Source organism: Melospiza georgiana, chromosome 20 (genome assembly GCF_028018845.1).
Source record: "Melospiza georgiana isolate bMelGeo1 chromosome 20, bMelGeo1.pri, whole genome shotgun sequence".
In the NCBI taxonomy this organism is placed as follows: domain Eukaryota; kingdom Metazoa; phylum Chordata; class Aves; order Passeriformes; family Passerellidae; genus Melospiza; species Melospiza georgiana.
Window position 1 is genome coordinate 3,513,883 of NC_080449.1, and position 27,278 is coordinate 3,541,160.

Genomic DNA, 27,278 nt, shown 5'->3' on the forward strand with positions numbered 1-27,278 from the left:
TTTGATTATTACTATTATTTTGCTCCCCCTCCTCCCCATGGCTGAGGAGCTGCAATCCCGTGTCAGATGGGGGAAGGAAAACAATCCTTGAGCTATTTTGGCTTTGCTTTGAAGGCTGGTGACTCTCGGCGTGTTGAGCAGGGATGCCTTGGCAGCCAGGTAAGTGTTGCAGGCACAGGGATTGTGTCCAGGTGAAACTGAGCCCCTTCCTCCCCAATCCCTGCTTTGTGGGGGCATCCCAGAGGAAGGGAACCGTCAGATGGTTCCTAATGAGCCAAGAGTGTTTTCTCTACTCGCCTCCAGAGGCGTGGGTGAAGGAGGATGTGATTTACCATCCCTGGAGCTTTTGGCAGCTTCCTCTGAACGCAGCACCAGCCATGGAGGGCCAACCTGGGGCTCCCAGGACACCGAGCAGAAAATGCCTGGCTGGCTTGATTTTTGTCAGGCTGCTGGAGCTGCTCGAGTCAGCGCTCCCTGACCACGGCTGGTGTCTTTACCTCTCACAAACATCGCTGTAATCCTTGGGGATGGTGAGGAAATGGAGGTGATGTGTCAGCAAAACCTGCCTGCCGTGGGGGCGGGGGTGGGGCGGGGCATTGTTCTGTTCTGTACCTGGTGAGTGGGAGCTGGAGGGGCTGGAGGTCACCCCTGGGCATCCCAGGCTGCCAGGAGGGCTCACCGTTCCTCCTTGAGGAGGGGATAACCCCGGGTGCAACTGCAGATCCAGGGATTGCCTGGCTCTGGGAGCGCTCCTGGTGTGAAATTTATGTCCAACAGCTTTTATTGAAAAAATGACTTCGTGTTTCCTTGGAGGGAGTGGTGTGAAGAAGGGAATAATAATTCAATAATTTAGCAAATGTCAGTGGCTCCCACTAGGTTGGTCCTGAGGTTGCTGTCAGCTTCCATGTGGTACCCAGGTGGATTCTGACACTACTAGATGAGTTCACAAGGGCAGCTCTAGTACAGACTTGGCTGAGCTCAAGATGCTGCGGATTTGAAGAAAATTTTGCCACCCCAACGTTGAGGTTTTTTTGCTTAGTCCCTCCTTTTCCCCTCCTTTCCAGAAGCTCTGGCTAGCACAGACTGTCTGTTCTGTGGATGGTTTTAGGGAACATTGGTGGCTGTGTGCGTAGGGGGAATAATTAGCTACCAAATGCAAATAGATTGTTTCTTGCTGTTTCAAAATCATTGTAATTTCTATTGATGATGGGTTAATTATAACTTCATTTTGATGGGCGTGAGGGAAATGATAGAGATATAGCAATATAAATCTATATAGGGAAGGATGTTGTCAGAATATTGTTTTGGAGATGATTGTGAGAACAAAGACTCGTGTTGTGGAGGACCATGGCTGTGTCAGGATTCAGTGGTGCTGCTTGTTTCTCACTGGTGGATGAGGATTTTCTCTTTCACATTTTTAACTGATGCCAGCGATGTATCTGTCACCATGACAAAGGGTTTTAGTTCAGAGAAAAATGATCAAGTTCTATTTAAAAACACATTTGGTGGAAGAACTGGGAAGTAGTTTTTTGGAGAAGCCAAGTTGAAAGCAAGAAAGTTAAAGGAAACTGTAAAAATCTGTGATCAGGGTGTAACAAAAATGCATCTTCAGGCTGAGGTGTGTAGGTGGGGGCTGCTTCACCAGCACAGGGCCTAAGGTCCTGTGACACCAGCACTGGTCCTTGGTCTGGAATGAGGTGCTGGGCCCTGGCTGTGCCCAGTGCAGGTCACTGCTGTCCTTCCCTTTTCTACAGGGTGACTTTAGGGAGCCTGGATCCATAACCTCATTCTTTATTTCACCCTCATTGGGAAGAGTAATCAGCTTCATCCCTGAAATGGTTTGGACCAGCTTTAAACCTTCTCCTGTTTCCAGTCCCAGAATGGGGGAAAGGCTCAGCAAAGGGACAAAAGTCACACTTTCCTTAGTGCCATGGGGTTTGGCTCTAAGGCAGAGGATAAAGCCCTCCCCCTCTTCTTGTTTTAGGGTATAATGGGGGAAATGAGCCATTTTCAGTGGCTGAGGAGAGTCCCCAGCACAGGGCACTGTTCTTCAGCCTTTCCAAGCCTTTGGTGTCTGGGGACTTGGTCCCTCTGGATCAGAGCAGCTTTTGGGACACCCTCACCCCAGAGCTGCTTCTCCTCTCTTCCAGGGAGACATTCAGCTCCTTTCCAGCAAGCCCTGGAGCTGATCAGTCTGGAATGTCAAAGTAGCTACAACCAGATCTAATTTCAGTGTGTGGGTTTGTGGTTGGGCTCTGCCAGAGGGGTCTGCAGGTCCCTGCTGGGGGTTCCCATGGAGGGGGCACCTCCCTCCCCTTGCAGACCCTGAGCACTCTGATGTGGCTGAGCTGAGGGAGATCCTGCATCCAATGGAGCTGTGTCCTGTGCAGGGGCTTGGGTTTGCAGGGCAGGGACTCCCTGATGCTTTCTTTGAGATGGGTGACTTGGATTTTGGAGGATTCATTGCTTGAATTTGCACATTCCTATCTTTAGATTTGTGTGGAAAATTCTGCCTGTGTGGCCAGTTTTGTCTCTTTCTCCACCAGCACAGCTTTGTTCAATGGAGGGACCGAAACCTGAATTTGGGACTTGCTCACCTTTTTGGTATCATATCAGGCCAGGACTGTATTCAAACCAGAAAGAACAAGATGGAACTGAATCCTACAGGTGTATCTGGAAAACCCTCCTGCAGCCTTGGCAACCCCAGGGAGGAGGAGGAGGAGGTGACTGCTGGATGGACACAGCATGCAGGTGCCAGGCTTTAATAACCAAATGGTGACCACTTCAAGGCCTGGGGCCTTTGCTCCTCTCCCTTCTCACTGCTTCAGCCAGCCTGGCCTCAACTGGCAATGCCTTTAAGAGCAGATATTGTGACAGGAGCCCTGTAATTATTTGCTGTGGTGAATCCTCTCTGTGGTGGTGCTGTGTGGGAGGGTTTGCTGTCACGCACAGCATTTCTCCACTTTCAGAGGAGTTTTACCTCCTGCTCTCCTGCCTTCCTGGCCATTCTGAAATACAATTTATGGCTGAATTTTGGCTTCCTTAACACCCTGGGCTCAGTCCTTGCTGCTGCATCCTTGTTTTGTGTCCTTTGGCAGTGCTGTCCCTGCCAAAGGCTCCTGGGTGAAGCAGGGAGGGATCTTGGGCCGTCCTGTGCTCCTTGGAGCTGATGGAGCCCTGCATGGAGAGGGGACCTGAGGAAGCCTGAGAGCACCAGCTGGCAAAGGGGACTCCTTACCCCCCTTTTCCCTGAGGATTAGTGAGTGAAGTTACAGACACAGGGGAAGGAGCTGTGATTTTTAACCCAGATGTGGAATTGTAGAAGAGCTCCATTCCCATGGTGGATGGGCTTTCATGCATTGACCAGCACAGAGGACAGCCAGGGATCTGAGAGTGAGAGAAGCAGTGCAAGAAGTCCCTCATGCTGGGAAAAAATATGGTTGTGGGAAGGGGAAGATGGAAGGAAAATCTGGAAAATCCTGCTTTGAGGACCTGCAGGAGAGAGGTGGAGTGGAACAGCTGGGAGAGAGCAGAAAGGCAGGAGACAGGGATGTAGGGATGCAGGGAGAGGTGTGGGATGGATGGATGGATGGATGGATGGATGGATGGATGGATGGATGGATGGATGGAGGATGGGGTTTGAAGGTGGTGGTGAAGGGATTTGGTGGCTCCTAGAAAGCAAGAAGGGAGAGGAAACAAACTGCAGGTGATTCTTCAGGAGCTGTCTGCTCTGTGACCTACTTGGTGCCACAGTGCTCTGCAGAGGAGGAGGAGCAGAGGAAATGGGAAATGGCTGTTCCCTGTGGGAAGCACAGGCTGTGGGATGTGCAGGAGCTCTTCCTTCAGCTGCTGGGATGTGGCTGTGCCAGGGCACCAGGAGTTTGTGACTGGAGGAAGGACAGGGAGAGTTTGAGCCATTCCTGCTGGAGGGAGGCAGTGCTGGATCCTGAACCAGGCTCAGATCTGTCAGCTGCCACAAACGCTCCTGGATGCAGAGATCCCTCCCTTGGGGATGTGGAGCAGAACTGCCCTGTGGGGGTTCATGGCTCACCCACACCCCTGGACTAAGGGGATTATTCATCCCCCATCCTCATAATCCACTGCAAACTGGAAGTGCCTTCTCCTGCTCCTGCTCCTTTAGGAGTCCCCACTAACCTGATCATTCTTAATCTTGTGTTATTTTCCACATCATCAATTTGATTTCTCAGTATTTCTGCAGTCCTTAGTGTTCCTGGGAATCTGTACCTCCATCTATTATCTCTGTTTCTTTTTGAGGCTGTAGCAGCCTTGAACCACAGTTTCCATCCTATTTTTATAACTCCTTCTGCTTATTAGAGGAGTCCTGCAGAAAGAACTCTACAGTTCTTACCAAGATACCCCTAATTTTTCTCAGTCAATAATTTCATCTCTTGCTAATATGAACTTGAGAGCTCTTCTCTTCCATTTGTTCCCTTCTCCCTCTGGGGTTTGGAAGTGAAATACCTTTAACTTGGTTCATATATGTAGGTGTACTTGTATGTCACAGGGTGTCAGATCCCCCTTTAACCACATTAATTGTGGTGCTTCCAAAGGCTAGTGTCCAACAGTGGCTGCTTCAGATTTACCTCTGCTCCAAATAAGATTGGGAAGTGGCCTCTGTATCTTTTTGGGGGGCTGTTCTGGTTTGCTATGTTAAATAAATATATAAAGTGGTTCTAAGAGTGAAATGCCAGCCTTCTTCCTGCTGAAGGCATGGAGGCAGTGATTTGTGAGTCAGCAGTCCAAGGTTAACTCCAAAACTTCTGCACTTCCCTTGCAACCTCCATTCCAGGAAATCATTTCTCTGGAAAGGAAAATGAAAGAAACCTGTCCTCTGTTTTTCAGAAGTTGTGAGTTATGCTCTTGTTTAAGCTGATTATTTTATTTATTCCAATAATCCTCTCTTCCAGAATAAAGGAAAATTAATTGTCTTCCTATTTCCATAATGGTTTGCCCTTCAGACAGTTGCCAGGCAAAGTGCTTAAAACTGAAATGAAAAGGTGGTGAATGCTTAAAATCATTGAGCTACTGTAGGAACATGTTTGTATTTAATAGGGTGGTATCACACAGTCCCAGAGTGTTATTTGCTCTGGGTTCTGTAGGATTAGGAGGTTTTTTTATTCTTTTTTTTTTTTTTTGCTTCTGCATATGAACACGGGGTCAAGCCTGCTGTGGTAGATAGTGCAAGTCTTAGGTAGGATTTTGCTGGAGAGATGGACTGCCTGTAGCTGAGACCCTAAAATTATCCAGCATTAATGGGGAGAGTTGCCATTGGACTTGGTTGTGTTTGTCTGCAGAGACAGTGCCTGGAGATGGGCAAGGGCTTCTTCCCCTTCCCCTTCCCCTTCCCCTTCCCCTTCCCCTTCCCCTTCCCCTTCCCCTTCCCCTTCCCCTTCCCCTTCCCCTTCCCCTTCCCCTTCCCCTTCCCCTTCCCCTTCCCCTTCCCCTTCCCCTTCCCCTTCCCCTTCCCCTTCCCCTTCCTTCCTCAGGATTTTCCCTGCTGGAGCTTTTCACTGACACCTACCTGGATCTTGGTTATTTTTAATTCTGTCTGGCTAAAAAAAAAGTTACCTGATTAATGTGGGAAAATGCTGGAATGTTTCCTTAAAAGGCTCCAGAGTGATGCAATATTCAGTGATGAATCTCAGAGCTAAATGAGTGCCTTGGTGGGTGCGTTGGGTGGGGAAGGGAGCTCTGTGTTTTATCACCCAGCACATTTATTTTTCATCCCTTCATGGGGAAGGTGGTGTGGGAGCACTGACAGAGCTCCAGCTCCAGGTCAGCATTAGGGCAGTGCTGGATCTCCTCTTTGCTTTCCTGTTTTATCCCAGCAAGCTTTGGTAAAACCCTGGAGCTGGGATGGTTGTGCTTCCAGTGGGGTTTGCCCTGAGGGTGGGTGAGGATAAAACCCCAGTGTGCCACCCCAGAGCCTCATGCAGTGACCAGGGATTGCTGCCCAGTCACTCATGTCCCAAAGCATGTCCAGGTGGGGCTCCAGGGACAGGGGAGGTGGATCCCATTCCCTGTGGATCCAGGAGGAGCTGCTGGCACCACCCACACCCGGGCTCCTTGCTCACCTGGCAGTTCCAGTGCTGTGTGTCCACACAAGAAAGCACCTGGGAATGAATTCCTCCTGTCTCTGCTGTGTTTCCCTGTCCCCTCGTGTGAATTGCTCTGAAGGAGCAGAGTGTAATCCATCACAGGAGGGAGAAGGGCAGCAGTTAATTGGTTTCCATGATCTCTCCGTAGCACTTAGTGCAGCTAATGGTGAATTGTCGTGCTTGGCCCTGCCTAATCTCATAAGGGACCCTTGGGGAAGGCTGGGCAGGAAGGACCCGTGGCCCCTGGGCATTGACATGAGCTGGGGAGCACATGAGCTCATCTGCTGCATTTCCAGCCACTTCTGAGCTGCCATCCCAAGCAGGAGAACAGCAGGGGCATTATTACAGCGACCTGTGTGGGTCGCAGCTGGTGATAGAGAGACGGTGAATCTTGTATCTTGATCAGAAGGCTTGATTTATTAAGATATTATATATAATACATTATGACTATACTAATAGAATATAGAGAGAGGTTTGCAGAGCAGCTAGGCTAACTAAGAATAGATAGAAAAGAATCCCAAACAAAGTTGTGTCCAGGGACTCAGTCCCCTGGCTTGCACTGGTGATTGGCCCTTAATTATAAACATAGGAAATGAGCCAATCAAGGTGTCCCTGTTGCATTCCCCAGCAGCTGATAACAATTGTTTACCTTCTCTTCTGAGGCCTCTGCCTTCCAGAAGACACAGAAATCTGAAAGAAAGGATTTCTGTGGAAAAATGTCTGCGACAGGGGCATCTCAGCATCACCCAGCACTGTGGCTCATCACCTGAGCATCCCTGAGCCTCTCCTGCTTAGGGGGAGCTTAGGGAATAGAAAACCAGGTGTGTGAACAACCTCCCCAGGTGTCACCTGCTCTGCCCTGCATGCAGCAATCTTTTGTTTTCCTTTAAACATCCTAAACCCAGCAGGGGAATTCATTAACACGAGTCTCCACAGGCTTTGATTTTGCCAAACATTGATTTCAAATCACTCTCCCTCCTCTTAATAGGTGAGATCTCTCTCCTCTCTCTGTTCAGCCATCTTGGGAAGGTGTAGGAGTGGGCTGCAGCAGAAACCTGCCCAGATTTGTTCGTTCTGGATTGCTTTTTCTTGCTGTTGGTGCCTTTGGCTCGTGCATGGCGTGGAAGGCTCATCCCAGACAGAAACACCCCTGTGGCCAGCTCCTGTCTGTCAAAAGCTGCTGCTGAATTCAGTATTTTAGGCTCAGTCTCTTCAATCCCAGATGGAGCTGTATTTCCAGCTAGTGCACACCCATACAGTTCATTGAGGGAGGTGAAAATGCTCCAATTTACAGCACTCAGGGCCCTGATCCGTGGGCAGTGGCAGCTCCCTGTGCACGACTGGGGAGGGGAGCCTGGATGGATCAGTCACGCACTGCTGTGAGATGGCTCCATGCACTGCTGTGAAATGCAGAAAAAACTGTATTTTTAATACAGTTTAATAATTAATAATTAACTTTTAATACAGTTGATAGCTCCATGCACTCCTGTGAAAGAGCTCCATGCACTGCTGTGAAATAGAGAAAAAACTGTATTTTTTAATACAGTTTAATAATTAATAATCAATAATTAATTTTTAATACAGTTGATAGCTCCATGCACTGCTGTGAAACAGCTCCATGCACTGCTGTGAAATAGAGAAAAAACTGTATTTTTAAATACAGTTTAATAATTAATAATTAACTTTTAATACAGTTGATAGCTCCATGCACTCCTGTGAGATGGCTCCATGCACTGCTGTGAAATAGAGAAAAAACTGTATTTTTTAATACAGTTTAATAATTAATAATTAATTTTTTTAATACAGTTAATAGCTCCATGCACTCCTGTGAAACAGCTCCATGCACTGCTGTGAAATGGAGAAAACCTGTTTTTAATACAGTTTAATAATTAATAATTAATTTTTTAATAAAGTTAATAGCTCCATGCACTCTTGTAAGAGAGCTCCATGCACTGCTGTGAAATGGAGAAAACCTGTATTTTTTAATACAGTTTAATAATTAATAATTTTTTAATACAGTTAATAGCTCCATGCACTCTTGTAAGAGAGCTCCATGCACTCCTGTGAAATGGAGAAAAACCTGTATTTTTAAATACAGTTTAATAATTAGTAATTAATTTTTAATACAGTTAATAGCTCCATGCACTCTGTGAAATAGCTCCATGCACTGCTGTGAAATAGAGCAAAAACTGTATTTTTAAATACAGTTTAATAATTAATAATTAATTTTTAATACAGTTAATAGCTCCATGCACTCCTGTGAGATAGCTCCATGCACTGCTGTGAAATGGAGAAAACCTGTTTTTAATACAGTTTAATAATTAATAATTAATTTTTTAATAAAGTTAATAGCTCCATGCACTCTTGTAAGAGAGCTCCATGCACTGCTGTGAAATGGAGAAAACCTGTATTTTTTAATACAGTTTAATAATTAATAATTTTTTAATACAGTTAATAGCTCCATGCACTCTTGTAAGAGAGCTCCATGCACTCCTGTGAAATGGAGAAAAACCTGTATTTTTAAATACAGTTTAATAATTAGTAATTAATTTTTAATACAGTTAATAGCTCCATGCACTCTGTGAAATAGCTCCATGCACTGCTGTGAAATAGAGCAAAAACTGTATTTTTAAATACAGTTTAATAATTAATAATTAATTTTTAATACAGTTAATAGCTCCATGCACTCCTGTGAGATAGCTCCATGCACTGCTGTGAAATGGAGAAAAAACTGTATTTTTAGTATAGTTTAATAGTTAATTTTTAATACAGTTAATAGCTCCATGCACTCCTGTAAAATAGCTCCATGTACTCCTAGAAAGAGCTCCATGTACTCTGTGAAAGAGCTCCATGTATTCTGTGAAGTAGCTCCATGTGTTCTGTGAAATAGCTCCATGTATTCTGTGAAATGGCTCCATGCACTCTGTGAAATGGCTCCATGCACTCTGTGAAATAGCTCTATGTATTCTGTGAAATGGCTCCATGCACTCTGTGAAATGGCTCCATGCACTCTGTGAAATAGCTCTATGTATTCTGTGAAATGGCTCCATGCACTCTGTGAAATGGCTCCATGCACTCTGTGAAATGGCTCCATGCACTCTGTGAAATGGCTCCATGTATTCTGTGAAATGGCTCCATGTGTTCTGTGAAATGGCTCCATGCACTCTGTGAAATGGCTCCATGTATTCTGTGAAATGGCTCCATGCACTCCTGTAAAGTGCTCCACGCTCGCTGCTGTGGCTGCCAGAAGGAGTTTTGAAATGGGAAAGGTTGGGAAATCATGGCAGGAAGCACCAGAGGCCAGAGCTGAGCCAGAGGAGGAGCTGCCCCTTCCTAGGGCACAGCCAGGCCTGGAACAGTGAATATTCATGGCTTTGTGTTTGCAGGAGCCCCTCCTTGTGCTGCAGGCATGCCGTGTGCCAGGCCTGTAGGCTCTTTCCAATGGCAGGAGTGTCACAGGTTGCTCCTTTGCTCTGCTCTTGGGTGGCTCTGTGCAGCAGGAGCTGTGCTTGGGACCTGGGGGTGTTACCCCTCCCAGGAGACAAAACAGCTTTTGAAAATTAATAACTTTTTTCTAGTCCCACCACAGTACTGATGATCTTGTCCTTTTGCCTCCTGCTCCTCCCTGAGTGGCTTTTTGCCTTTACTGGCTCTCATCCTGATCCCTTCTTGCAATAATAAATCCTGGACTGGTGCTGGAATGAGTTGTGTGATGTGCTGCACTGTCTGTGTCTGTGCAGGGCAGGGAGGAGCTGGTCCATGTTTAACATTTTGCTTTGGCCAAGGGCACCCAGGCCTTTCTGTGTTTCCTGTCCAGCTGAAGGAAGAGGAGTTGATCATTTTTGGGCTTTGGAAGGGGCTTCCAGGGCAGTGGTGGAGTCTCCATCCCTGTAAGTGTTCAAAACCCACGTGGATGTGGCACTTGGGGACATGGATTGATGGTGAACATGGGGGTGGTTGGACCTGATGATCTTGGAGGTGTTTCCCAGCCTTAATAATTCTGTGATTTTCTCTTGGTGCTGTGGTTGGGATTGATTATTGCTCAGCATTTCCATCATCCTGTCCCCTCCCAGCACGTCAGGGCAGTGTCACATCTGACAGCAGGAGGAGCTCATAGATCCCATCCCAGGAGCCTGGAAATGAATGTTCAGCACTGGCAGGAGCACTGTGGGTGCTGCTTTCCATCCTCTGCAGCTCATGGACAAGGAAATCTCAGAATCCCTGACTGCTTTGGGTTAAAAGGGACCTTAAAGCCCATCCAGTGCCATGGCAGGGACACCTCCCACTGTCCCAGGCTGCTCCAGCCTGGCCTTGGGCACTGCCAGGGATCCAGGGGCAGCCACAGCTGCTCTGGGCACCCTGTGCCAGGGCCTGCCCTGGTTTTGAGGCAATTCCCCCTTGTTCTGTCACTAAATAATAAAAATGCTGAGGACCAGGTGTTGGTGGGTGCTCCCTGCTCGTGCAGCTCCCTCAGGGAGCCCCTGCCAGTCCTGCCTTCTCCCCCCTGTCCATGCCATGGCCAGCTCTGACTGGGGGTGTTTGGGCTCCTTTGTTGGTATTCCAGGGTGGCAGCTCCATCCTGCCCCTGTGGGGAACTTCAGGAGGAGAAGATTTCACAATCTAGGCTGCATCTGCATTAAAAAATACAATTTTTTATCCCAAGTTTTGCAAGATGATCACTGTTGTTTGCTCTGAATGCTGTATTGTGCCTCCTCATGGCTGTGGTTTCCTTTGTCTCCTTGCACCTGTAATGTCACAGCGCTGAGCATGAGCTTTAAATATAAAATTTGGAGCTTTAAATATAAAATTTGAGCCATCTGGGAGGTCTGGGACTGGGGGTGGGGAGGAAGGGGAAGAGTTACTTCCAAAAATCTGGTTAAAAATCAAACTGCTGGATTTTGAGTTACAGTTCAGTCGTAGCTGCTTCTCTCTGTTTACTTTTCTTTGGGATTTGGAAACTCCCACAGGGCCTGGATTCTACAGCAGGAGATGGACACCTGAATTTGTGGTGTTTGCTATTGAGTCTTTCTTTTATATATTTACATCTACGCATTTTATATCTATTATAATATATATTTTTGTATATATATATTTATATATACATTTTATACATCAAATTGACTGAACAAACCCCTCTTACCAAGTCACTGCTGCATTTTGAAGCAGGTGGAAGAGTTGCCATGGCTGCAGTGATGGTTATTGGGCCTTTTTGAGGTTTCTAGGGCTCAAATAAGGGAAAAAAAAAAAAAAAAGAAAAAAGATGATTTAGGTTTAGGGAAACACCATCAACAAAACCCCCCAAAACAAACAAATCTATATCACATTTCCAATCTTCCATCTCCCCCCAGTTCCAAATGTGCTGTTTAAAGAGTTACAAATGCTTGTTGGCATAGAAACTGCAGAATGGAAGTGAAGCATGCAAATGTAAAAGGAGCCATTCTGCTGAGCAACATGGCCTGAGCCTCTGCAAAGCTGACTGAAATCTTTTACGAGGCAAAGAAAATTGTCCAGATGTTGCTTGAATTATAATGGCACTAAATATTTCAGTTTTTCAATTTACATAAATCCAAAGAGGCTTGAAATGTAGGGAATGCAGCTCCATTACCAGTGGGCTTTCTTTTCTTATGAAAGAATTTGTAGTCCAAAAATATTGCTAAAATGTGTTTGGCTCCGAGTAGTGCCAAATCCTCGTTAAAACATGTGGATATTTCTGTGGTTTAATCTGTTAGAAATGCATTCAGGATCCAGTTATGTTAAATTAAGCAACAATATTGGCCTGGATGTTGTTTGAAATATTAAATGTGGCAGTCGGAACACCAAGCAAAATGTTTGCACATTTTAATCGCCCCGTGAACAATTTTTTTTTAAAATATATTTTATTCCAAGGAATGATCAAGAAAAAAATTGTCCCTGCTCTTCTCACGCTGCTTCCTTGCCCCTGCCAGGTCTGTGGGCATCCTGGCTCCTCCATCCCACCATGGCATGGAGATGGGTTTGTGCTGTGCCAGGAGGATGCTGCTCCCTCCTCATCCCCTTCCATGCTGTGAGATTATGGACACACCCCAAAATCCTTGTTGGGAATGTAAAAACCCAGCCTGACACAGGGTTTGTCACCCCACACTTGCCCTGGGAAGTTTTTCCTGCTGATGCTTTGCTCTGTTGGGGTTTCCTGAGGATTTCCTAGGATAAAACACCTCAGAACTTGCCTGGCTACTGGTTATTTTATCCTTTTTATCCTTTTTACTTGCCTGGTTATTTTATCCTTGTGCTGGTGGCTCTGGCAGGATGGAGCCTCTGTGCTCTAAAAGTGACAAGAGGGCTCCTTCCCAACAGGGAAGGCCATGCATTGCATGGCCTATTCCCTATTTCTTTCCTATTTATTTTATTTATTATTTCTTTCCTATTTATTTTATTTAGTATTTATTTTAAATTTTAATTATATTTTAATTTTAAAGTGTAATTATTTATATTTATATGTATATTTACATGTATATTTATATTTACATGTATATTTATATTTACATGTATATTTATATTTATATTTATATTTATATTTATATTTATATTTATATTTATATTTATATTTATATTTATATTTATATTTATATTTATATTTATATTTCCTATCTATTTCCTATTGATTTTCCCCCCAGCTTGCTAATTGCCCCATGGTAAGGCAGTTCCTTCTCCCTGCTTTAATGCAGCCCTGCCAAGGAGGGAATTTGCAGTTGGGAATGTGGGAGTGGGTGGCACAGAGAGCCATGAAACTCTGCCTGTGCCCTGGGACACTTCCATAATACATGGGATCTAGAAAATATCCCTGTGGGAGGGTTTCTAATGGGGCAGGAGGAGCTGTTTGATTGGAAATCTGACACATTGCCAAAGCAATTCTGCACTGGTGCTTTGTGACCCTCATTTAAAGTTAAAAATTGAGGGACTGGAGTGTATGGGCAGGTTTTTGCTTTTTAAAGTCTGGATTTGGGGCTTTTTGAATTGCATGGCAGCTTGTGCTGCACCAACAGGAGCCCAGGATGGTTCTGCCTGTACCTGTGTGTGATTTGATGGCATTCACACCTCTTTGTTGTCAGACATCTAAAGGGTAGGAGGTTGGTAGGCTCAAAATTCAACCGGGTTTGACTTTCCCTTTTTAGTATAAAGTTCTGTGGGATAGTTTTGCAGCCTTTTTTTTTTTTTTTTTAAACAAACCTCCAAACTTTGAAGTTCAATGCAATTTTCTTTATTTTTTTAATTTCAAGCATATGCAAAGTTATATATATAAAAAAGTCAAGCTATATATATATATAAAACTATCTGCTGATAAATTGGGATGGTTAATGATTCATGATGGAAGAAAGCAAGAGAAAGTAGGAGGCATAGTGGAATGGGGTCATTGCTGAAGATATCTCTTTCTGCAAAAGCAAATGGGAGCACTGGGGAGGGCAGGCAGAGCTCCAGAGTGGGGAGGGAACCAGCAGCAATCCCAGTTTTGGCTGGGATTTGTGGAATGCACCATTGGAGGGTCCCACCAACACTGAGGGATGGAGCAGGGCAGGGAATGGAGCTGGGGAAGGGTCTGGAGCCCCAGGAGAGGCTGAGGGAGCTGGGCAGGGGCTCAGCCTGGAGCAAAGGAGGCTCAGGGGGCCCTTGTGGCTCTGCACAGCTCCTGACAGGAGGGGACAGCCGGGGGGGGTCGGGCTCTGCTCCAGGGAACAGGGACAGGAGCAGAGGGAACAGCCTCAGGCTGGGCCAGGGGGGCTCAGGTTGGAATTTCCTCATGGAAATGTTTCTTCAGGGCTGCCAAGCATTGGAAGAAGCTGCTGTGCAAGTGTTCAAAAACTTGTGTCCCCAAAAACTTTGGGATGTGGGTTAGTGGTGGCCTTAAAGGGCTGAGGGAATGTTGGGACTGGATGGTCTTGGAGGACTTTTCTGACCTTAATGATTCTATGAACTTTGGGGGGTTTGATGAAGCAGTAAAGCCTGGGGGCAGCTGGGGCACTCATTGGGCTGTGGGGAGCAAGGGGAGGTGTCAGTGCCACCCCTGTTTTACCCACCAGCTTTATTTTTTATTATTTGCTGCAAAAGAATCCTTCTCTTCATCTTTAAGTTGGGTTCCTTGTTTTGCTGCACTAATACTTGATTAACAGTTCATTCTCCATGTGGGATAGAGGCAACTGCTTCAAAACTGCATTTCCTGACAGGATGCAATATGTGCTTGATGGAGAAGCATCATTAGCTGGGCAGGACATGTAGAAAAGGCCAAACTTGTAGAAAAATTTTAGGTTTAAAATTAAGGCATTTAAGCCTGTACCTGGAGGTAAGCAGAACCAGGGTCCTTGTTTTTAAACCTGCCCCAAAAGGAGGGTATGAAAGAATTAGAGAGAAAAAAGTGGGATGGAGAGAATAAATTAGAAACAGAAGTGTGAGAAAATACAGGAGGTAAAAATATGGGAAGAGAGTTTTGAAACACAAGAGGAGACTTTGAGGGACTGGGCATCAGTGCAATGAACAACTGCAAACAGGCAAAACTTCCCCAAAATCTGTTCAAGGGAGGCCCTTGGGGATGGAAGGGGGAAGGTGGGAAACAAGTGGGGATGGCAAAGGGCTGGGAGGCAAATGCTGCTGGTTGTGTCTGCAGTGGCTACAGGAGATTTCCTTGAATTGTCCTCCAGGCCCAGGACTAAAAAGTGATCCAAGGGAGTTCCCTGAGCCCTGGATGGATGGGGGGGAAGGACTGACCCTTCCTTTCTCCATGGGGAGCATCTCAGAGAGGCTGGGGAGGACAGGGCTCTACCAGGCTGAGAAACCTGGGTTTGGAGGTGTCCCACAAACCCTGAATGGTTGAAGGACAGGAAATGGAGCACAACTGCCTGCATGAAGAACCTGTGTAAGTTGGTGTCCCACACTTGTTTTATGGTTTTGTCACAGTCTTGCACTGTGCCCAGTGCCAGAAGTGTTGTGTTCAGGTGGCAATTCCAGCACTGCAGCCCAGTGCAGACAGAACAAAGGATGCTTTCACCTTGAGAGCCAATTTAAATTAATTTCCAATTTGATTCTTCCTAGCAAATCAAGGTAATAGCATTTCAACCTTCCTGTAAGCCATCTTCACGTGTCCCTTTCATTACAGACGTGGCTTTTGCAGTGAAGACAAAGCCTCCATTTAATTCTCAATTATGTGTAAGAAAAAAATGAGTTGTCCTTGGGTAGATTTTGTGTCATGGTAAGTCTGGAAGGCCCAAGCTTGGTGAGTTTGGTTTTTCCCACAGAATTTGGCTTTCACCTCTAGAAAAACACATGACAAAATATTTGATGAATTTTTCCATGAGACACAGGCTGAGTTGACCTTAATTGTGGAAGGATCTTGTTGCAGTGCAGCTGTGCAAATCAGCACAGCTGGATCCACGGGGAAGTAGCTCTTTAAAACAAAATGATGGCAACAACCTTCCTTCTTCCCAAGCAGGCTGACTGAAGGTGAAATCAACTGCTGAGTGCAAGGCAGCATTGCTGGGGTTGAAATGAGGTGTAAGAACCTGGGAAAACAAATGGATAGGAATCCCTTGAATCACTGGAGTGGGTTCTTCCCTCCCTGCAGAGTTAGTCCTGCTGTATAAACACCTGGCAGCTATTTAGGCTGCTGTGTACAGATGATGCTGTTGCAGGAAGATTTGTGTGTACTTGTGGTTTTTTTGCTTGTGCATTGCAGTGGATGCAGCCTCCCAAGTTTGATTTATGTTATCCATTCCTTCCCCTTGGGAATGGGGCATGTTTAGATTCATAGAGGGATATGCAGGGCTTTACAGGACCTTCTGCATTGCATTTTTTCTGTGTGGAGAGATGCAGTTTGAAATGACAGGCACTTTGGGCTGCTTTAGAGTTGATCCTTAACTCTGTTCCTTCTAAAAAGGGCTTAGGAAAAAAAATATTGGTGCTCCAGGCAGGTCACAGAATATTGACCTGTACATATCCATAGCCTTGCAGGTTTTCCACATGTCAGGAAAGGGGAATATCAGAGGAGATGCAGTGATGGTGGCAGGATCTGATATTCCCTTTATATCCACCTGGCTGATGTTATTATCATGATCTGAGTGGGGCTTTCCCTCCTCCTTCCTTAAAGGAAAAATGGAACTTCTCAGAATTTATTGCTCCCGTTGCTTGATTCCAACGTGTCTGACTCCTTTTATGAGTCTGGCCTGTGTCCTGGTGTCACAGATTCACCCACATGGCATCCACCCACTTTCAAACTTGGCAATGGGCATTGCCATGGAGCAATTCTGCTGCTAGGATGGGAATGTTGTGCTCAAGGCTCAGAAGCATTTGAGTTTATCTGCTGACAGACCTGACCCAGGAAGGAGGGGACAGGAGGGGACAGTGGAGCTGTCCCAGGGCTGGCTGGAAGGTCCCCTCTGTCCCCTGGGGGCTGCCAGTGCCTTGTGGGTGGGAGAAAGGGGCAGGGTGCACATGGAGGGAAAGGATCACGAAGGATTTGAGTTCCTCAGGGGTTTTTGCTTTGGAACACTGTATCACTGAGCCTGAATGAGGGCACTTCTGTTTGGGAGCTTTCCCATGGGTGGGATTGCTCTGGAGGGGCCTGAGCAGGCCCTGCCCGTGCCTGTGTCTCCCAGTGCTCTCCCAGTCCAGAGCACAGCTCCCATGGGCTCTGTGCTGAGAGCTGAACACACTTTTAGGGAGGCTCTAAAAGCTGAAGGGTGTTTGCCAGGGCATGCAGCAGCTCTGGGCTCCCCTCTGAGGCTGGAGAGGGATCACCCTGCAGGCTGTGGCTGTAGGGAATGTGCTGATCCCATGGAGATCCCATGGAACTCTGCTGCTGGGGCTGGGCTCTGGATCCATTTTGGGCAGGGAATCCTGGAGGAATTCTTTGCAGAGCCATGTTCTGCCCTCCTGGCTGGTTTTTCTTGGCTTTTACATGAAAACCCTGCTGCAGCTCCATTGCCCCAGTGCAGCAGCAGAGTCAGCATTGGAGCTGCCTTGGTGCCCTGCTCTGGGCCTGGCTCTGAGGCTGAGATCCAGCTGCTGAATGTGAAACTCCAGAGCTGTCAGCTACCAAGTTAATGTCTTACAAAACTGCTGCAGGAAGGGAAGCTGACTCCAGCAGTCCTTGAGTTTGTTTAACTGAAACTCAGGAGTGATCAAGGCTGGTGTTTGGCTTCCTGTTGCAGTAGAGAAATACTCAGGATTTATTTTTTATCCTTATTTTGTTTTATTTTATTTTATTTTATTTTATTTTATTTTATTTTATTTTATTTTATTTTATTTTATTTTATTTTATTTTATTTTATTTTATTTTATTTTATTTTATTTTATTTTATTTTGCTTTATTTTATTTTATTTTATTTTATTTTATTTTATTTTATTTTATTTTATTTTATTTTATTTTAGATATTATCACCAAACCAAAACCAATGACTTCTGCTTGTTTTTCCTCTGGGGTGAGGCTGTATGAGAGTGGAGGAGAAACTTCCAAAGGTCCATCATACTTTTGATTCACATTTAAATTCAGCAGATCAGCATTGGGAGGGAGAGTCTTGGCCCCTTTACAGCCCTTTTCTGTTTCTTGTATAACAAAAATAGTGCAAATGGTATTTTTCTCAGTGTGCAGAACTTCTCCCTGGTGGAATCCCACCTTCCCTTGCTTTGCTTCCCAAACAGATTTTGGTTCTTGTGGCCAAGAGTGGGCAGAGGAGGAGAGGGGATGCTGGGCAGACGTTCTGCAAAGTTCATCTTTCCCAATCTCTGGTTCACAGCTCTGAGGGCTGCTTGTTATTGCAGCATTTTGTGGTTTATTTGGTTTTTTTTCTTCCTAGTGTTTCACTGTATTTTGAGTCCTTCGGTTGAAAATGTTAACAAAGTGAAGCTGTGTGCCTCCTTGTGAGGCAATGAATGGGTTTTATAGAGGGAGGTGGGAAGGGGGGAGAATTGAAGAGAAGTTATTTCTGAAATAGTGGTTTAATTTTTGTTGTGAAACCACTGCCTAATTTTGAAGTGTACTGACCATTTGCCTCTTGCTGTAATGTCTGTACATGGGGAGGAGATGTTCTTCTAGAACAATGGTGTGGAACTGTATCAGGACTGGTTCAGGCTGAGATCAGGGCAACGTTATTCCCCCAAGGGTGCTGGCACTGCCCAGGCTGCCCAGGGAATGGGCCACGAGTGGGATTAATGATCCTGGTGGGTCCCTTCAGCTCAGGATATTCTGTCATTCTAAAAAAGATTTGAAAAAACTTTACCTGAACTGGCCACCCAAAATCAGTGTGTGACTCTTGATTTAAAATTAATTTTTTTATTCTACAGAGCTTTGCTGTGGGGAAGCATCACAATGAGCTTGTCAGGCTTACCCTGGAGCTCCACGGGCTGTCCTTGTCTCTGTTCTCCAGAATACAGCAAAGCTTTAGTGTTGTGGCTCTGGGACCCCAAGCAATTGGATGGTTTAATGCTTTGGATGTTAAAATAAATCCCATGAATGTCAAACCCCAAATTCAAACCTGAGTTCAGAGGTCTCCAGACACACCTGGGGCTCTCAGCATCCATCAGCTCATTGTCCCTCCCACTCCTGCAATAGTTAAATTTGATAGGAAGTGGTGTCATCTCCCTCTATTTCCACATTTCCTTTTGTGTGATCCCATCTTTTCACCCAAGCCTTTGCCAGCTGTTTCATGCATCTGCATTAAAACCCCATAACAGAGCTCATACCCTCGCCCCAGGGGCTTTGACTTGCAGCCCAGTTATCTGATAGACCATTTCTAAGGAACTTCCCAGAATTTATTGCTCCTGTTGGTTGATCCCAACGTGTCTGACTCCTTTTATGAGTCTGGCCTGTGTCCTGGTGTCACAGATTCACCCACATGGCATCCACCCACTTTCAAACTTGGCAATGGGCATAAAGAGCTCCTTAGTGATTGCATGGTCACTGTTCTGCATAAATATTTCCCCTCCCCTCCAAAAACATGTTGGTTATGGGAATATCAGAGAGAGGGAGAAAATACTGATGTGTTTGTTACGTCCATTATGTGGTTTGGGGTTTTCTGGTTGCTTTTAAATAATGGAGGGTTTTATTGAAGGGAGCTTGAGGTGCTCAGACTTCAGTGGAATTTAAATTTGACTCAGCTCTTATGGGCTGTCCAAACACATTCCTTGCTGGCCCAGTTTGTTCAGTTGAGGTGACTCAGGAAATCAGCAGCTGGGCATGACTTCACATCGAGCTCTCCTGTACCCTGTTCCTCTGCTCCATACATTTGTGGAGGGCTGCTCCAGAAATTTTTGGCAGTTAATTCTCCAAACCTTGATCTTCCCATCTGCAAAAGTGGATACATTTGCCTGCTATTCCCATCTTTTATTATAAATTGCTTTTTAAAGTCCTAATTATTGTTACAGTATCTCTAAGCAAATCACAATGTATCTATCAGGTTCTTTTTTTACCTGGTGATGTTTAGATGTTTTTTCAGTATTTGCTCTGCTTTTCATCAGGAAGAACTAGATGGCTTTTCATGGTTTTCCCCCAGAATTCATTCAACAGTCTCCAAAATTCCTTCAGACTGTGGCATTGGTTGGAATCAAATTTAGCAATTGCAGTACTTGGGGAAGGGTGCACATTGTTGGCAGTCTGGGGGATTTGTTTCCTGGATTCCTTGACAGCAGCAAGATTGGAACTTTGAGCTGCTGGTGGTGAGAGCTCTCCAAGTGAATGTACTGAAAAAAAACTTAATTTTTCAAGCTTGAGGGTGAGACCCTGCAGGAATTCTGCTGGGCATTTGCAGGATTTAGGGTTTTTATGGGTGCTTTTTGTTTACAGATTGCCCTCCAGGTGATTGGTCCTACTGTGGGCTTGCTGAAGAGCAGAGCAAGGCTGCTCTGTCAGGAGAGTGGCATTGCCAAGCTTGGTTGGAATGTTGGAGTCCAAGGCCTGCAGTGTGAAGCATCCACAGTTCTATCAGATTTAGTGCTGGCCATTGGCTCCAGTAACAACTCTGGAAATCTCCAGGGATAGGGAATGGTGAAGCTTTGTCCCTTGTGTGGGGGAAGGAGGGGTTTCTTGCTCCTGCCACCTCCTGTTTGTGCAGCTCCCGCGGCTTTTTCAATGCAGTGATCCTAACAGGAGCAGGAGGAGTTTGGAGCTGTGTTCCCTTGGCTGTGAAGGTGACCTTCTCAGATAGAGACTGTAAAGTGACCCAGGGAATGATCTGGGGATGACCTCTGTGCTGAGCAGGCCTCGGGGAGGGCGTGTTTGAGGAGCCATCATTTTATTTGCTGTTCTCACGTGTCGGTTTTTCGCTCTATCTGACGGATTTGTGAGAGTGCTGAGCTCCTGACAAAAGCTCTGGAGGCTGGGGGCTCTGACTCCCTTTGTAAATGAGCCTGTGGATAACCCAGCTCTGACACTTCTGCCCTCCCTCCTGTTTCATGCCCTCACAGAGAGGTTGTGTGTCACTGCTTTAGGATTTACTGCCTTCCCTGGGAGGTGGAAGTGGGTCTGGGAGAAGAGTTATGGCTGCACAGAAGGTCTGGCTTCCCAACTTCCCTACTGCGTGTTTTGGGGAAAAGTTGGGCTTAAAACTGCCAAAACATATCTAAAAGATGTTATAATTTTTGTTTTTTTATGAAGCTTGTGTTGACTCTTCAGCCTGTGCTGGAGGCAGGTGTGTTTGGGCTGTGTGTGCTTTGCAGTGGTGCGGCAGGAGCAGGACAGGATTTCCTGCTCCTCCACTAGGCCCACCATCCCCAGCCCAGGGTAAGGAAATCACTCTGGGTTTTGCTGTTTTGCTCTACCTGTCCCCAAGGAAACAATATCAATGTTATGCCTCGAGTGTGCATCCATTGAGGGAAAATGGGATTTTAAAATAGCAATGTGCTCTGGTTTTCCCTTAGTGCAGCAAACCAATGGTTCATTAGTGAAATCCATTAATAATTCTCTTATGAACCCTGTCAGTAGGTGAATCTGCTTTAATTCCTTTGTATCAGCAAGAGCTGCAGGTATGGATGTCTTCGTTACATAAAATAAAAAAAAGGGAAGAAAGCAATGCTTGCAAATTGGTCTTTGTTTCCAAGGAAACAAATTTGACATGCTTGAGCTGTGCGAGATGCAAACACCGCTCGATTCAGCAGACATGCCTCGGGATTTTATGGTCTGGATATTATTTTTAAACTACCTCCAATTTCCAGGCAAAGCAGAGGATGGGAATAGAATTTGTTGGCAGGGTTTATCAATCTGTGCTTAATGAAGGCGCTGGGTGGTGTCTGGGATTGCCCAGTGTGGCGTGGAGAGAATTGATCTGGGCCCCAATAGAGGGGACAGCCTGGGGCCAAATGGCCTTTGGTGACATCGTGGAGCAGGAGGAGAGGTCTGAGCAGAGCTCAGCACACTGAAGTAGTGTGGTTTATCCTGGGTCACTTTACCAAATGTTTTTGCTCTAAAAATATTTTAGTAAAAAGCAGCTTGCCAGCGCTTGGCGTGCCAGGCTGCCTGGCGCTCCCGAGGGCCCAAAGAATTTGCTAAAAAGCTGTGGCTTGGTGTTGAGGACTGGGCTGGATTTATCAGAGAAAGGATGAGGGAACAACATCGTGAGTTGTTTGTGTAGTGCATCTGGCACAGATGTGCTGGGGCCTGATGAAAATCTTGGCTTGTGGTGTTGTACAGAATGGCTGTGGCGTTGTTGCAATTCCCTTGGAAGTTCTGCTCGGGAAGAAAAGCTGGTTTGGTGCTCAGCTGCCACCCTGGTGTTTCCTGAAATGCTGTGTTGATAAAGTCACTGGTTTTATTTTTGAATTTTCCTCCAGCTCCAGCTCTGGAGCAGACAGTGCTCATGTTCCACGGAAGCGAACATCGCTCGGCAGAGCACACACAATTCACGGATTTCAGCATCCAGAGCTGGTTTTGGCCTGGGCCCAACAAGAGGAACAGGATATATATGTTCCAACTTTGTTGGGATTGAATAACCAATTTTTGCCCCTGGCAAAGCTTTACTTTTACCTACTGTCTTTGCTTTCTGGGGTAGTTCAGTGAGCTGGGAGAGATCTGTAGGGGATATGCAAAGAATATGTGGGGAAATAACAGTTTTTAAGGAATAGTCAAGCTCCATGTGCATATCATTCAGAGCATGCAGGGTTTTATTCCCCAAGTGTGCTCCAACAATGTGTGCCTTTCATATTTTGTTGCTTGTAAACCTAGGAAGGATTTAAAAAAAATCCTCTATTAATTCTTCATTGAAACAAACTTTTCTGCATTGAGGGGACAAGGCAATGATGGAGGAATTTCAGAGCTGATAAGTGAAAAACAAACCTCTCTTAAAATTCAGGTCCTTAGGAGATCGTAGCATGAAGTGTGTTACACTGCAGTCTCTTTCCTTCTCTTTCATTCTGCTGTTTAACTTCCTTGCAAATGGAGTTAAAATAACCTTCAAGGAGTTCAGAGTAGACTGGGGTAGGTTTAGCTTTAAGATGGCTGGGAAGCGCTATTTGCATTGCCAGCTAAAAGCCTTGCTTGAAGCCCGTTGAGGGAAAAAATAATATTAATGGTATTTCATGAAAATATTGTAATTTGTGGAAGACCCAGAGTGACAAATTGGCTGGTTTGAATGTCACTGGGAAATGCTCCTTTTGCACAAGGCTTGCCTGAGACAGGATTTTCCTTGCTTTTGTTCTAAAACGAGATGCTTGCTGCCTAAAAATGCCTGCGATCCTCGCAGTGAGAGCTTTGCCTCCTTGACAAGAGGATGGGAAGAGGAAGGTTGGCCGGATCAGGATGAATCCTGCACCTTTTTTTTTTTCCCCTTTTTTTTTTTTTTTTTTTTTTTTTTTTTTGCTAATGACACTTCCTTATGCTTACATTTCATTAAAGCTCTGAAATGGCTGAAGATCAGCCCGTACTGAGCATGCTCCGGGGTGGAGGCTGCACCCATGGAGTGAGATGGATTTGTGGCTGGAGGAGGGATAGGCCTGGAGTCAGGAGCAGGAGGGACCCGCAGCCAGGATGGAGGTAGGGCAAATCCATGGGTTCCTTGCCGTGGCCCTGGGCTGGGGCAGCCTGGAGAGCGGCTGGAGTGCAAACTGTTGGAATTGATTCAAAAGCAGCGCAGTTAAACCACTGACACGAGATGGCTTCAAACGCTTCCTGCGGATCCGCGGGGAGGGGTTTGCAGTGCTGACCTTTGCTGGCCGCCGTGGAGAAGGGACCTGTGCAATGTCAGGGTGGTGACATGAGGTGACAGCAGGCAGGGGCTGCAGCCAGGGCTGAGCCTTCATAGTGGCAGGCACGTGATTGCGTTCTCATCTCATCGTGGGCTCGGGTGTTAATTGTTATTAATGGGGAACCTCGCAGGGCTCAGACCTGCTCCAGATCCCTCTGGGATTGTGGGAGGGTGGAAGAATGTTAAACTCCAACTCCCCTCTTTCAGACTTATTTTGCATTCCAGCGATGGCAAACAAACCTTGCCACCTCAGGTCCTCCAAAGTGGCATGGAGAGGAGGGAATATGCACGTTTATTCCTTTGGCTGAGAGATTTTTCTGTGCTTCTTGCAGGGGTTTAATGTGTTGGTGAGTGGGTTTGGGGGAAGGCAGTGTGAGTTGTGCTTGCCTGGGCTCTTGGATTTCACCCCTGGTTGCCAGCTTTTTACAGGGAATGTGTAAGCACCAGCAGGTATGTGCTGCATGAGCCGATTGACTCCAGTTGTTGTACAAGCACGCTGCGTGGTGAGGTGCCAATAAAACATTTACATTGGCTCTGGATGTTTGTGTTAGAGAGGTGGAGGGGAGCTCTGGGTTGGTGTGGAGCAGGGGGACATCAGCTCTCTCTGACCTGTCCCCTCACACATGGGGGGACCCACCTGAGTTCTGGACTGGCTGTAGGTACAGGTAAGGTGAGGGGTTTGCTCTGTCAGCCCTGGGAATCCTTGGGTGGTACAGAATTATTGTGTTTGACTTTCTGAGCAGAAATCTCTGTGATCACAGCTCTGTGCTGTAAGGTAGATCAGCTCTTCCTTCAGGGCACCTCTGGCCATTTTTCACTGCACAGTTCAGGGGGTGACTGGCATAGATTTGATTTTATTGCTGTGTCCCAGGTGATGGGCATTCTGCATGATGAGTCACTTCATTACCTAAAGTAATTTGCCTGTTTATTGCCTGGTTCCATCTTTCTTGTGAACCCTACTCTTCCTCGGTGCTTCCTGGGCCTCTTTTGCTACATCAGCCCAGTGCTGAGCTGGTGACCAGCTTGCTTACTGGGCTGGCTTTTATGTTCCCTGCATAAAATCCTGCTGGAGCCCAGCTTGCTGGCCAGGCAGAACTTCTCCTACTCTTTAATGGTCACTGGCTTGTTTATGGCTGGATGAATGCACAAAGAGAAGCATTTCTGTAAAACAAACAGCATTGTGATTGTACAGCCAGAGGGAAAAGGGGTTGATTTTCTTTGGCTCAGATGGGGGCTGCCTTTATGGCTTTGCAGAATTCACCCCCGTGCCTTTTCCTCCTTGTGTGACTCTGGCAGTGGAGGTGATCTCAGCCCCAAGTTTTCATGTAGGGCCTGGTTCCCTTGATGAGGAAATTTGACTTAATCAGTTTCAGCTGCTGGAAACCCACTGGTGTGCTCGTTCCTATTGTGCTGTGGGAAGGTGTAAGGTAGCCTTAAAGACCCACTGCCACCTTATGGCAGTTGCTGAGAAGCAGCGTCTGTGGAGCCAATTCCGTACACACATCATGCTCGCTCTATTTCTCCGCTCCTCTTAACCAGGGATATTTGCATGGAGGCAGGAGCTTTGTTTTTCCAGAGTTCATCTGCTCCTTCTGTTCCTTGCAGAAATTTGATCAAGTCAGCAGGATGGCTGGGAGAGCCGTCAACAGGCGCCGTTCCACAGGAGCTCGTGATCAGGGGAGAGACACAAAGGCTTCGTGGAGCACTGATTCTCCTCCAGTGAAGAGCTTGCTTATTTTCATGTCAGTGCCTTAATCCTTAAAAAAAAAATAGGTGTGAGGTCAAAGAACAGGGCCACGCCGAACACGTGAGGCTTGCTGGCAGGAGCTCCAGCTCTCGTTGCAGCAGGAGGAGGATGGAATGTGGCACAGCCATTTTCCCAGCCTGCTGCTGGCAGGGCACTGCAGGATGGCTTTGCACTGACAAGTGGGGCCACTGTCCCCAAATAAACCAATAAAACATTGCTCTGTGGAGCAGTGGGTGTGCTGGAAGCCTGCTAGCTCTGCTGGGGGTAGAGAATGCTGGATTTAGGATCCTTCTCCAGCAAGGCTGTGTTTGTAGTGTAGGAGCTCTTGATATGCCATAGCTGAGTGAAGGGGAGAAATGGTGGATTTAGAGCTCCAAAATAGAAGGAGCTGTGGTTACTGTAAGTTAAAGCTGAAGGAATTTATATAATTGGGAGCTGTTAGGAATACAGTATGTTCTAAATTACAGCTGTCTGGCCAATATGCTGCTAAATAAAGTTCTAGGATTGCCCTGTAAATGAAATATTCAATGCATATTCTTATCAAAACAGCACCATCTCCCAGAGAGCTCACATCTCAATTGCTGTCCAAGAGGATCTTTTTTCTTTTCCTTTTTTTTTTTTTTTCCTTTTTAGCATTTATGATTTACTCAATGCAGCATCCCAGGGAACATTTATTGTTTCTTATTAAATAAAAACAGTTTTCAGCTCTGCTGGGGAAAAGGGGGAAGGAAGGGAGATGGCTTGAAAGCTTTAGGGACATTAACCAGGTTTTGAAAGATGGGGAAAACTGTGATTCCAAAAGATGCATTAATGACTGCCTGTTCTTTCAAAGCTGTTACCTGAGCTTGGAGGTGGACATTGGAGGGTGCTGGGGATGGATACCCAGGGTATCCTGGGACATTCTGATTAATAAATGTTGTATATAACTGTTAAAGAGCAGAAGGAATGTTTGAATAGCTTGTGGTGGAGCTGGAGAATGGTTTATAGTGGTGCAGAAAAAATCAGGATCCCAGCAGAAATGCTCATCTCATACCCAAAGAACCTTCAGCTTTTGGGATTGCTTCTGAGGAGGCTGAAAGGGAGCAGCAGATTTGATCAGCTGGAGGGTCTGCAAGAAGAGGAGCCTGATGGAAGAAAGGAAATAAGGAAAACCCTCTGTATTTTGCAGAGCTAAATATTGTTCTTCCTATAAAAAGAAAAACCTCCCTTTGCCTCCCACTTGGGCTTCCCCTGCAAGGGAGCTGTGAAAATACTGGACTTAATGGTGTCATTAAGCAAGAGCCCTGAGGAACCTGGTGTCCTTTGTGAAGGAAGGTGTTTGTGCTGCTCCCTTCTCCTGAAAATGTGGGATTTCTGAAAGGGGTGTTTGAGCCTTCAATCAGAGAAGGGAGGCTGGAGAGCCGTGGAGTGAAAATACCCTGTAATCTGTGGGCCCGGGCAGGAATGTTTGCAAAGGGGGGTGTTGGCTGTGGTGGGAAGGCTGCTGGAGGGTATTTGGGTTAAATAGAGGGCAGAGCTTCTCGGGGCTTGGGCCTGTTCTCATCCTGCATCATCAGCAAAACCTCTCCCACAGCCAGCCTGCAAAGAGCCTGCGACTGCTGGTGTGCAGCACCCTGCCAAGGGGGACAGGGGGGTCCCGGGCAGGAGACACCTCTCCCACTGCCAGTGCCTGTGCCCTGGAAGCTTCCTGCTCCTTTTGGATGGCAGAAATGTCAGGTTTCACTGAGTGACAGCCAGGCATCCCCTGTGGCAGAGATGCTGCTACGATCGATTGATGCTTTACTCAAGTTGGTTGTTGAAGCATCTGCAGTGCCCTGATGAGCTCTGCTTTCTCCTTTTTGTTTCTAAACAGTGTTTAGTGCTTTCAAGGGTGGCCATGAGATGTGAAAAGCATCTCTGGTAGCATCTGCTCTCCGTGTATATTTAACCTCAGCAGTGAAAACATGTCTGGTGTGGAGATGCAGTGAGGAGGCTGAGGCTGTGCCGCCTTATTTTATCTCAGAAGGGGAATGTTGACTGTGCTGGATCATTGACACTGCCTTTGTTAATATCTTCGTTTCTATTTCTGGGCTTTTAATGAAAGCTTGGTAATTTCATGCTGCAAGGAAGGGCAGCACATCAACTGTTTTAAAGCCATCTTTGGTTTGAAGTACAGTAATCTTTTGATGTGGTGGATAATGCAACTTCTGTCTGTATAGCTGGGGTTTGTTGCTTTTG

At 46.2% G+C, this 27,278-nt stretch overlaps 1 protein-coding gene across 3 annotated transcripts in view; it reads left to right on the plus strand.

Annotated features, from left to right (window-relative positions):
• Nucleotides 1–27,278, plus strand: part of LOC131091903 (histone-lysine N-methyltransferase EHMT1-like) — a 124,992-nt gene that overhangs the window by 20,579 nt on the left and 77,135 nt on the right. The window contains exon 1 of one of the 3 annotated variants that reach the window (XM_058038266.1): nt 23,036–23,103. The exons of the other annotated variants lie outside the window; for them this stretch is intronic. Coding sequence (XP_057894249.1) covers nt 23,098–23,103 — 6 coding nt within the window. The 5' untranslated portion in view covers nt 23,036–23,097. Of the gene's footprint in view, nt 1–23,035; nt 23,104–27,278 lie in introns of those variants that run through there. 3 annotated transcript variants of the gene reach the window in all.